Source organism: Ochotona princeps, chromosome 1 (assembly GCF_030435755.1).
Source record: "Ochotona princeps isolate mOchPri1 chromosome 1, mOchPri1.hap1, whole genome shotgun sequence".
In the NCBI taxonomy this organism is placed as follows: Eukaryota; Metazoa; Chordata; class Mammalia; order Lagomorpha; family Ochotonidae; genus Ochotona; species Ochotona princeps.
In genome coordinates this window covers 80937663-80949877 of record NC_080832.1, presented here as the reverse complement: position 1 = coordinate 80949877, position 12215 = coordinate 80937663, and the positions used below count along the sequence as shown (strand labels likewise).

The 12215-nt window shown below is 38.9% G+C and overlaps 1 protein-coding gene across 4 annotated transcripts in view; it reads left to right on the top strand.

The window, feature by feature from the left end:
* The window catches only part of MYO6 (myosin VI), a 161344-nt gene that overhangs the window by 125924 nt on the left and 23205 nt on the right, over positions 1-12215 (top strand). For all 4 annotated transcript variants that reach the window (XM_004580451.2, XM_004580452.2, XM_058661274.1 and 1 more), the window contains exons 21-26: positions 2660-2790; positions 2881-2958; positions 4237-4366; positions 7832-7922; positions 9033-9183; positions 10542-10750. In XM_004580451.2, the coding sequence (XP_004580508.2) occupies positions 2660-2790; positions 2881-2958; positions 4237-4366; positions 7832-7922; positions 9033-9183; positions 10542-10750 (790 nt within the window). The remainder of the gene's footprint in view (positions 1-2659; positions 2791-2880; positions 2959-4236; positions 4367-7831; positions 7923-9032; positions 9184-10541; positions 10751-12215) is intronic.

Sequence of the window (12215 nt, the reverse complement as noted above, 5' to 3'; positions counted from 1 at the left end):
TGTTTTTCCAGACTATAAGCAGGAAGCTGGATGGGAAGTGGAGCAGCCGGGGCACAAACCGGCACTTTTATGGGATGCTGTCATTTGCAGAAGGAGGTTTGACTAGTTGAGCCATTGCACTGGCCCCAGATATGTCTTTTTTCAAAGATACTTGTGTATTTGTTGTGAATAAACAGAACTATAATACTGATCGTACCTGACTATTATTTTTCCCAGACGAACCTGGAACTAAATCTAGTTCTGGAGTCTTTGCTGCCCTGCCTCTCCAGGGAAGTGATTACTTACATGTGTTTCATTTAACAACATTAAAAGTGTAATATTCACAGTTTTGTATGCTTATACAAACAAACATTAAGTAGTTCAAATTCTGTACATAAGAGAAGTCTTCTCTGGGATGAGCATTAGATGTATGTTTGGATGCTTTTTATGCTAGTTAGAAAAATCTCTACTCTGTGTATTTAGATATGGAGTATTTATGTATTTATTGAAAAGCAAAGTGTCAGACAGATCCGGGTGAGGGGACAGAGGGATTGATTTTCCATCCCTGTGTTCACTCCCCTAGGAAGTGAAGGTGGCCAAGGATGAGTCAGGTGCAGCCAGGGGCTCCATCCTAGTCTGCCTGTGTGTGGCAGGAGCCCACACACCTGGGTAATCCTCCACTGCCTTTCCAGGCAGGTTAGTCGGAAGCTGGACGATACATGGATCAGCTGCTGCAGGAACCAGCTCTGTGTGATGGGCATGGCTTAACCTGCTACTCCACAGTGTTACCCCGGCTGTGTTCTTTGCAATTGAAACAACATATTGTGCAGAATAGCTGTGTTAATATTAATTGTTATTTAATTTACTTGTTTATGTTAGTTTTATAAACAGTAACTTAATAACCATCTGAACATTCTCCATCCTTAGCTTTTCCCTCAAATATGAAAAGCTATAGGATGATTCAAAAAAGTAGAATAAATGTTTTAAATTACTACTCAGAACTGTACTAGTTTACTCTCCCACTGAGAATCATGTTGATTTTCTTATACTGCGATTCTTGCTAGTTTCCATGCTGTTTTACAACTTTATCAAACAGGTTATCATTTCAACTAGATTGCTTAGAAAAGCTATTTTTCAAAGGGCCTGGTTCCGTGGGCTGGCGAATAAAGTCCTTGCCTTGAACGCACCTGGATCTCTTATGGGCACTGGTTCTAATCCCGGCAGCTCTGCTTCCCATTCAGCTCCCTGCTTGTGGCCTGGTAAAACAATCATGGATGGCCCAAAGCCTTGGGATCCTGCACCCTCAAGGGAAACTCGGAAGAAGTTCCAGGCTCCCGTCTTCAGATTGGCACAGCACCGGCTGTTGCAGTCACTTGGGGAGTGAGTCATCGGACAGAGGATCTTCCTGTCTCTTATCCTCTCTGTATATCTGATTTTGCAATAAAAATAAATAAATCTTTAAAAAAAGAAGAAAAGCTATCTTTCCCATGAGATAATTTTGAATAAAAATGTATTCACATAAGATAGTTTCTTTTTTTAAGATTTATTCATTTTTCACTTGAAAGCTAGAGTTAGAGAGGTGGAAAGACACAGAGAGATCTTCTGTTGGCTGATTGACTCCCCAGAGGGCTGCAGCAGTCAGAGCTAGCCTATCTGAAGCCGGGGGCCAGCAGCTTCTTCCGGATCTCTTCTGTGGATACATGGGCCAAACCTCGGGTCGTCCTCCAGTGCTTTCCCAGGGCATTGGCACTTGAGTTGGATTGGAAGAGACTCGAAGTGACACCCTGATGGGATGCTGGCACCATAGGCAGCGGATTACTTTGCCATGCCACTGTGGTGGCACCCCAAATAGTTGAATTTTAAAAAGTATTATTTAAAGTAATATGAAAAAAATATTCATTTTTAACAGTAAGAATTTATATTGATGTAAATCAAGAATGTATTGCTATTTTTGACTTCTAAATGGCTAGATACCTGTCATAATACTTTTTATAAATAAGCTTATTTTTTCCTTTAGTTTGAATAATCACAGAGACTGATATAAACATATGAAAAAGGCTCTGGCACTGCCTGTAGTGTCTGGGCCTCTTCCTGTCCCCTTTGCACGTTTCCTGAACTGAAAGGCTCACATTGACTCAAGGTCCACTTGTATTGAAAAATAAATAATCATTGCCTCTGTGTTCATCATCCGGACTGGTTTCTTGAGAGGTGAGGAAAAGGGGTCTTTACAGTGAACTCCAGTGAGCTTTCTTTTCCATCAGCTTTATTTAAGGACTGGTGAGAACTTAGGAATATCTATACAATATTCCTTTTTGGATATTCTGTTGCAAATCTTGTTCTGAAATTAATCTTACATGACAAGTGACCTGTGACACTGTGATTATGGCATAGTAGCTTCTTGCATGGAAAAAGGATAGAAATTATAGTTATCTAGAGATAAATACTTGGTCTGAAGGAAATGGTCAGTTATGCTTATTTAAGGTGGAAATCTGTGGTAGTTTCAGATGATAAATAAGGTGAGACATAGATAATATGCTTCCTATGTAATATATCATATCTGATAATTCCTGCAAATTACTTCTTTGTCAGAACTGAGTTGAAAAGCTGCTTGATCATTCACAGGTTGCTTTGGCTTTCCATACAGTACTGGGCATTGATTTGTGTATGCTTGTGAATCTAGGAATGGTGTCGGTTTTGGACCTGATGCAAGGTGGTTTCCCATCACGAGCTTCATTTCATGAACTCTACAACATGTATAAAAAGTACATGCCAGACAAACTTGCACGGCTGGATCCCAGGCTATTTTGTAAGGTAAGACTGCCACCCACACTAAGGGCTTAGCTACAAACTCTCATGTTAATTGCAATTTGACTTTACAATATTTAACTTTTTACTTTTCAGGCTCTTTTTAAAGCCTTGGGCCTAAATGAAGTTGACTACAAGTTTGGATTAACAAAAGTATTTTTTAGACCTGGCAAGGTAAATACATTTATATTATTAACTTTAATATTATGAATGCAGATGGTTGGGAAATTAATAATCATCTTTATGTATTGAGGAATTTTGTTATTTGTGGACTGTATGTTTACCACCAGCATGAAATGTGAGTGTTCTTACATATAAATTTCCTATTTATGAGTGTTTTAGAATCTATAATATTCAGTGCATGATTTTTACTACTACATTGAATACTGGATGTATTGGAATCAGAGCATTGTTCATTTAACTTTTTTAAAAAATAAATAAGGATTAACTAGAAAATAATTTTGCTTTAAACAAGTTGAAAGCATTTACAAAAGAAGTTAAGTCAGTTGTCTACATAAATAAAGGTATAAATATTTTTACTTGTAACATGGACATTTTTTAAGGCTAACACATATCCCTGTAGTTTCAGTATTTATAGGATTTTGTGTTAAATTACAAGACTGAGTTATAGAGTGCTTCATAGCTGGATAGAACTACCTAGAGTCTCCTTCAATTGTTTAGTGATATTTTTATTGCTACTTTTTTGATATTATTACTTTTTGCATTACATAATCTTAAAATGATTGTTACCATATTTAAATAGCAAAGCATGCTTCTTTAATTTCAGGAGATCATTAATAATTGTCTGTGGTATGTTCAAGGATAAATTAAACCTAATTAGTTTATGTTCAATTTCACGTTTTTGGGAAGGAGGTGAAATGCCTGTGTATATTAGTAAATGCATGCATTTCAGGGGAGGGTTATTCCGAGGATTCATAATTTTGCTTATAAAAGAAGAAATAATATAGATAGTTCATAGTTGGCTTGTCTGTAATCATACTTTCTGTAAACTCAACATTTCTCTTGTTTAAGATGTTTTTATCACTCTAAGTTATTTTTGATTGTAAGAAGTCATCATCTATATAAATTCAGAGCTACATACAGATATCTGAGAATGTGAATGCGCCACTTCAGAGAAATATTTTCTTTTCTGAATTCTTTTTGCGAACCATCTGCAATTGTTGTTTAAGAATTTTTTTCTACTTTTGTTATTGGATCTACTAGTAACCAAACCCAGTGAAAAGATTCTGAAGGAAGGAAAAATAAGTCAGCAAAATGTGGCCAAATGTATTAGGATTTGCTGTATGTTCCCCATTAAGATGTCTATAAGACTATATAATTGGCACATAACCAACCGTTTTCCAGAGTTTCATGTTGAATTTGTATTGTTTATTTTAGATATCTCTGTGTATTTAAAATATCTTTTAATACTAGTATTACTTTACTTTTTAGTTTGCAGAATTTGATCAGATTATGAAGTCTGACCCTGACCACTTGGCAGAGTTGGTTAAAAGAGTCAATCACTGGCTTATCTGCAGTCGCTGGAAGAAGGTTCAGTGGTGTTCGCTGTCAGTCATCAAATGTGGGTGCTTTCTTTGTCAGCAAGATCTTTTGTTACTTTGGAAGTGATGATTGTCCAACGGGCATCTCACAGTTGAACTCTGGGCAGCCAGTACATGACTTGTGTTCACATTGCTACCCCTGTTTCTTCACACTATTTCCTGTGTTGTATGTACTGAGCTTTGGAAGCTGACTTTCCCCTTCCTTCCTTCCTTCCTTCCGTCCTTCCTTCCTTCCTTTAGTTGTGATGAGTATATGGTACTTACTTTCTTCATCTGAATGAGAGAAGTATAACTTTTATCACATTCTGAGAACCCACTGCCCTGAGTCATTGCTCTTTTTCTCCTTGGGCCACCATCTCATTCTCTAATGCTTTTTTTTTAAATTTTTTAAAAAGATTTTATTATTATTGGAAAGCCGAATATACAGAGAGGAGGAGAGACAGAGAGGAAGATCCTCCATCCGATGATTCACTCCCCAAGTGAGCCGCAACGGGCCGGTGCGCGCCGATCCGAAGCCAGGAGCCAGGAACCTCTTCCGGGTCTCCCACGTGGGTGCAGGGTCCCAAAGCTTTGGACTGTCCTCGACTGCTTTCCCAGGCCACAAGCAGGGAGCTGGATGGGAAGTGGAGTTGCAGGGATTAGAACCGGCGCCCATATGAGATCCCGGGGCTTTCAATGCGAGGATTTTAGCCCCTAGGCCACGCCGCCGGGCCCTCATTCTCTAATGCTTAAACCGAGTTTTCTACTTCATCTGTGTGCCATTGTTGCAACTTGACCAAATCTATCCCAGAAATGAGCCAGAGGCGGACTCTTGGAAGGTCAGTAGTCTTTATTCACCAGCTGGTATACTGTCCCGTGCCACTATACATGGAAGAGGGGAGCAGCCTGGGTCAGCCATGCTCAGGGCTTTTTAAGTAACAGTCATTCAGCGTAATAAGAGGACACTGGTAATGATAGTAGTCATTCAATGAGCTGAGCTCACATCAATACACAAAACAGATTATCCAGTCAACTGTAGGGCCATGGAACACAGATACCCAATTAGTTCATTCAGCCAACCAAATTTACACGATATCAATTATCCAGTCAGCAAGACTGGATAATTATCCAATCAGTAAGAACTGTGTCTTACCAAGTAGGGAACAGCAGAACCAGACAAACAGGTTCTACCATGTACAGAAACCAGAACAAAATCTCATCCCCAAATGAGATACTCCTTTGTGTGTGACAAGACCTCTCACTCTCCTTTCAGGACTTTCCAAGAACCCAAGGTCATGGCAAAGATCAGGTGATGGACTTGTCCCAGACATGTTTCAGAAGACCTAGCCTTCCTATATTCATTTGCTATTATCTATGCTATCACACCATTTCCATTTCTTTCCTTCATATCCCTGAAATCTTGTCATTCACCAAACTCTATTGATTCCTCCTCCTTTAAATATGGCCCTTGTTTTTTTCCTTGCTTTTCGGTTTGGTTTTGTCTTTCTGCCTGTGTCTTAGAGGAGCCTCTTTTCCCCACGAGCATAATGACTTGGTAGTTCTCAACAGGCTTCCCAGCTTCCCAGAGTTCCTTCTTGAAACTGAAAGCTTTCTGTGGCTCTCCTTTGCTGGAGGTCGGTCTGAATTCCTGGAATGTTTTCATGGGCATGGGCATGGGCATGGGTTTGAGCCTGTCCTCCTGCCTCTCCTGTTATTTGATGCCCCAGGATTCGCTGCTTTTGTGTGTCTTTGCCAAGTTTGGCTACTGCTTAACTTTGATCAAATCAAGGATGAGGGGCTAAATATTTGGGAGGAGGGGAACACTATGTGAGAAAGAGTAACTTGATTAAATTTTGAATTTGTCTATCCTGTCTTCCTCATACCCACTGCTGTCGTACCTGGAATAATTTCAGGCCTGTGAAAAGACTTCAACAAATCATTCCTTATTAATAGAAAGATAAAATTACTTCGGCCTGATGAAAAGGAACCATGTAAACAATGATGATTATGAGGCCTTTTGTTGGACAATCATAAATCTAGATAAAAGGAAACTATCATAAAGAAAAAAGATAAAGCAAGCTCATTTTCTCACGTAAAATAATGTATTTGTCACTACGGTTCATTGCTTTCAGCTTTATACTTTGCACTGTGATGGGAAACACATTGTGTTTTTATCTGCTGTATCCTCCATTTGTAAACTGTTAGTGGTATTGAGGCCACTAATTAAGGAATTTTGCAAGTTCTTAATGGGGAAGCACTGAAAAAATGCTTTTTTAAATTTTTTATTTATTTTTTATTATTTATTATTTTTAATTCATTAATTACATTGTATTATGTGACACAGTTTCATAGGTACTTGGGTTCTTCCCACCCCTCCCCAAACCCTCCCACCATGGTGGATTCCTTCACCTTGTTGCATAACCACAGCTCAAGTTCAGTTGAGAAAATGCTTTTTTAAACGCATTTCTTTTTATTCGGAAAAAAAAAAGTCAGAGAAAGAAAGAAAATGCTATCTTCTAATCATTAACACATTCCCCAGCTGGCCGCAAGGGCCAGATGTGGGCCAGTCTGTAGCAAGGAGCCAGGTGCTTTAGCTGGATCTCCCATGTGGCTGCAGGGGCCAAAGCAATTGGGTCATCTTCCACTGCTTTTTGAGGCACATTAGCAGGGCGCTGGTTTGGAAGTAGAACAGACAGTAGTAGTAAAACGAGCGCCCATGTGGTATGCCAGCATCGCAGGTAGAGGCTTAATTTACTACACCACATACCTGGAACCTAAAGAAATGTTTTAATATTAGTTCAGATCTGAGCATCTCGAATTAAGCAGCTTCCTTTGACGTAGGAACCTCCCCAAAAGGCTTCGCTCAGTCCCCCAAGGGAGGTCTAGTACACAGCTTTTCTTAAATCTTTCTAGCTAAGTCCTCATTCAAGACACACTTTCGTATTTCATAGAACAGTGTTGCCTAGGAAATTTGGGGACTAGTATAATAAAATAACAGTGCATTTAAAGTATAAACCTAGCCATATACATGGTATACATTGTAACAAGCGAAAGAGGGAGGCAAAGGTGCTGTTTGAGGCATAGCCGTTCCATATTGGCACATCTGTGCTTGAGTAACGGATCCAGCCTGCTGCCACTGTGCACCTGGGAAGGCAGCAGGTGGTGACTGCTGTGCTCAAGTTGCTGCCGTGAGAGAGGCCTGCAGTGAGTTCTAGATTCCTGCATTGGCCTGATCCAGCCCGGCTCTTGCAAATGGAAAGGGAATGAGCACATGAAGGTCTCTATGTCTCTGCCCTTCAAATAAAATGAAAATAAATACATAATAATAATAAAAAGATGTGAGAGATTAAGAGAAATGTTTAACTTTCTGGCTTGGTGATGTTGCATTATGTCTATCAAGATTTCCAGTTTCTTGAAAGGTCACTTTGTGAAAATGAATAGCTTTATAATATTGTATATGCAATTTAAATGGAACACTTTTGTATCATTTTGCTTTGCTGTTACAGTGAAAAACAAAATTAAATATCGAGCCGAGGCCTGTATAAAAATGCAGAAAACTGTTCGAATGTGGCTTTGCAAGAGGAGACACAAACCTCGGTAAGATAAAGAACGTTACAAAACCAGATTACCTTAATACAAAGTAGCAATAGAGTCATAATGGAAAATAGTTTCGTTCTTTAAGGATTTTTCTCATGTTCTTTATAACAATGTTCATCTGTAAAATTTGAAATTACTTCATTCATTCCTTATTTTGTTCGTTTTTTTATTCTACAAAATGAATAAAAAACCTCATTACTTACTTTTGGTAGGAACCACTCCCTTCTAGTAATTCACTTAAATGACAAATACAAAGGAAAAATGAGAGGCACCCTTCTCCCCTTACATGTTCTGTAGACCTTTGAGAAAGTAGCTAATTGTCCCTTTATTGGCATCCATGTGAATTCACAGGAGAGGCGACACTGTTGACATCCGGCGGGCGAGGGTGGAAATGATTCAAATAGGAATACCTATAAACGTCTCCGTTACTGCCCAGCCTGCTGTTGGCATACTGGAAACACACTGGAGATAAATTCATGTTAAGAGAAGTGACATTACATACCCTAAAATCTGAGATGACTTCTTGAAATGTGTGAAAGAAAATAATCAGAGAAAGAAGGAAGCCAAAGAGAGAAGTCCCTGGGTTCACAGAAATGCCAGCCTGCTTCACCCAGAGAAGCTTAGTTTGTCATAGTCAGTGGGAAGCAGTGTGAGCTGATGGAAGCTGCTGCTCTGAGTGCAAGGCATAATAAGTATTAAAGAGATGAAAAGCCTTCTGCAGTGTACTGATCATTTTAGATATTTTAATGTAAGCATTGTATTGTTGCACTGTAAATTTTATCTTTGAGTGTTTCATTTAGACACCCCAAACTTGAACATTTGAATAATTTTATATCTTTGATTTTTTTTTTCAGAGAGGTTAGGTAACTTTTTAAAGTTCTTCTCTGATTTTATTTTACAAGTTTTCAGTCTAAGTCCAGAAGACTTCAGTCCTATTGAGAGATATCAATGTCATTTATTACCAAAAGATCTTAAGAAGGGATTACTAAAAAATACTGAAAACAGAGCTGAAATATCCTGATTAGCAATATCTGTTTAACATTTTGTTATTGAAGAAGTTAATGTAAAGCATTGAATAGTACAGTTAAACTCCAAGTATATTCTTTACAGCATTGATGGTCTGGTTAAGGTGGGCACACTGAAGAAACGACTTGATAAATTTAATGAAGTAGTAAGTGCATTAAAAGATGGAAAACCAGAGATGAACAAACAGATCAAGAATCTTGAAATTTCTATTGATGCTTTAATGGCCAAAATTAAGGTATGTAATTTTAGTAGAGATGTTTTTGTTTTTGTATACAAAGGTACTCAAAGCAATTGACAAAGAAGTATACTCTAAAAAACACTAGAGCAAGATTTGAAAAATATTTTGCACCAAAATGAACTTATGATTTAATTCCATTTTCTTTAAGCTTTTTTGTTCTTCTTGTTGTTGTTGTTAATTGAGAGGCAGAAAGATTGAGGCTAATAAAGCGTGCTCCTATTCCCTGTACAGTCTCCTGTGTGGATAATAGGCATCTGATTACTTGAGCAATCAGTGATGCCTGCCAAAGTCTCTAATAGCAGGAAGCTGGAATAAAAAGCCATGGTTAGGAATGAAAATTGGGAATCAAACTCAGGTGCTCTGATGTGTGACCACTAGGCTAAGTTCCTGCACCTCTGCAAACTACCTGCCTACTTACTGTCTTTTCCTTCCTCTCTTTTTTCCTTACTTCCTTTTTTTATAATCTGTGTTAGCTACCACAAATCAGAGAAAACATATGGCCTTTTTTTTTTGGGGGGTGTGTCTAATGTAACTGGTTTCCAGTTTCCTCCACTTTGTTGCAGAAGACAGGATTTCGCTTTTTCATGGCCGAGTAGTGTTCTGTCATGTGTATTTGATTTCTTAATTCAGTCATTAGTTGATTGACCTCTGTTGGTTCTATATTGTAACTATCAGGAAATGAGCTGCTATAAACACAGGAATACAGATCACTTTTTCATGATGATTTGATTTTGTTTGTGTATATACCTAGGAGTGGGTTGGCTCAGTTGTATGGTAGATCACTTCTCAGATATCTGAGAAATCTCCATGCTGACTTCCATGATGGTTGTACTAATTTACATTCCCACCAAACTATATGTTAGGTTACCTTCTTTCCCATATAGTAATCATTTAACAGATGTATGGTTTGCTAGTATGTCCTCCCATTCTGTTCATCACCTGCTTGTTAGGTGCTTTCTTTGCTGTTCAGAAGCCTATTAGCTTGATGTAATCCCATCTGTCTGTTTTTGCTTTTACTGCCTGTCTTTCTGGGATTTTATGGTTAGATTTTGCCTTGCCAATGTCTTGCAGTGTTTTCCCTCAAGTAAGTTGATGTTTTCAGGTCATAGATTCAGATTCTTGATCCATTGTGAGTTGGTTTTTGTATAGGCTCTGAGGCTGGGTTCAGTCTCACACTTCCTGGTGTGGAGGTCCAGTTTTGCTGCACCCAGTTTTTGAAGGGACTGTCTTTTTTTGCAAGGAAAAAATATTTTAGCTCATATGTTGAAGATTAGTTGGTTGTAGATGCATGGGTTAACTTGTGGAGTTTCAGATGTCAGCTTTTAAAGTACATGCTTATTATTTTGTCTTCTAAGTCTACTATGATGACACGGGAACAGATACAGAAAGAATACGATGCCCTAGTAAGAAGCTCAGAGGACCTTCTCAGTGCGTTACAGAAAAAAAAACAGCAGGAAGAAGAAGCAGAACGACTGAGGCGCATTCAGGAAGAAATGGAAAAAGAAAGAAAAAGACGCGAGGAAGATGAACAGCGTCGAAGAAAGGAAGAGGAGGAAAGGAGAATGTAAGGCATTAAGGCTTTTATATTGCTGTCTTGAGCTATAAAAAAGTAGAGTAGTGAATTCTTGCCCATATATTTTAACAAGCTGATTTTAGAATAAATGAATATTTAAGAAAGTTCATGATAACATAGACAACTTTGATTTTCAATGAAGGTTTATTTATTTATTTGAAATGCAGAGTTACAGAGAGGAAGGGATTTTTGATTTACTGGTTCATTGACTGGTTCAGATATGGCTGCAATGGTTGGAGCAGCAACAAGCCACAGTCCAGAGCCTGGAACTCTATTCAAGTCTTCCCCTACCCTCCACTGCCTTCCCAGGCACATTAATAGGGATCTGGCTTGGAGGTGGATCAGCCAGGACTTGAACAGGCACTCATATGGGATGCTGGTATCACTGGTTGGGGTTTACCTTGTAGTGCTGCAATGTTGGCCCCATAAGCTGCTTTTAAATACAATTTGAATTCTGGTTAGACTTTTATATTTGAATCTTTAAGTTCTTTTGAAAGCTGTAACTGCTACATTATTTTTGTATGAACTAGGGGAAAAGGTGCTTATATTTTTCTGCAATTCAGAAACAAATTATTTTAGAGAATTGCAGTGGTAAGATAGAAAGAATGAGTTGTTTAGTTGGTGAAGGAGTCGAGGGCTTTCCTGCTAGGATTTGTAGCTGAGTTAAACTTAAGAGATATTAAATATTATAGAATTAATTGTACTTGTATGTGCTTCTTTGAAGAAGTAAAAGGTGAGCTAGTGTGGTGATGCATCAGATTACGCCCCAGCTTAATACTCTGTTACCCCATGTCCGGATGCCAGTTTGAGTTGTACCAACTCCAGCTTCCTGCCAGATGGCCGAGGCAGCAGATGAGGACCCAAGTACTTGAATTCTTGCCACCCATGTGATAGACTAGATGGAGTTCCTGGTTTCTGGATTTGTTCTATCCTAGCCCATGCTCTGGTTGGTGTTTGGGACACAAAGCAGCAAGTGGAAAAATTCTCTCTGTTTCTCTGTGTGTGTCCCCATCTCCCACTCTAATTGTCCATTTGTTACTCTGCCTTTAAAATAAATAACTCCTTGGGGAAAAGAAAGATTACTCTCAGCAGAGTTATGTAAGTTGATGGTTTCTGTGGCCTGGAGAACTTGTGTTCCTAGTTTCTTTAACTTGTTCATTAATAGTTAAATTGCTTTTTTTTTTAAAGATTTATTTATTCTTATTATAAAGTCAGATATACAGAGAGGAGGAGAGACAGAGAGGAAGATCTTCCGTCCGATGATTCACTTCCCAAGTGAGCCGCAACGGCCGGTGCTGCGCCGATCTAAAGCTGGGAACCTGGAACCTTTTCCTGGTCTCCCACGTGGGTGCAGGGTCCCAAGACTTTGGGCCGTCCTCGACTGCTTTCCCAGGCCACAAGCAGGGAGCTGGATGGAAAGTGGAACTGCCAGGATTAGAACCGGCGCTCATATGGA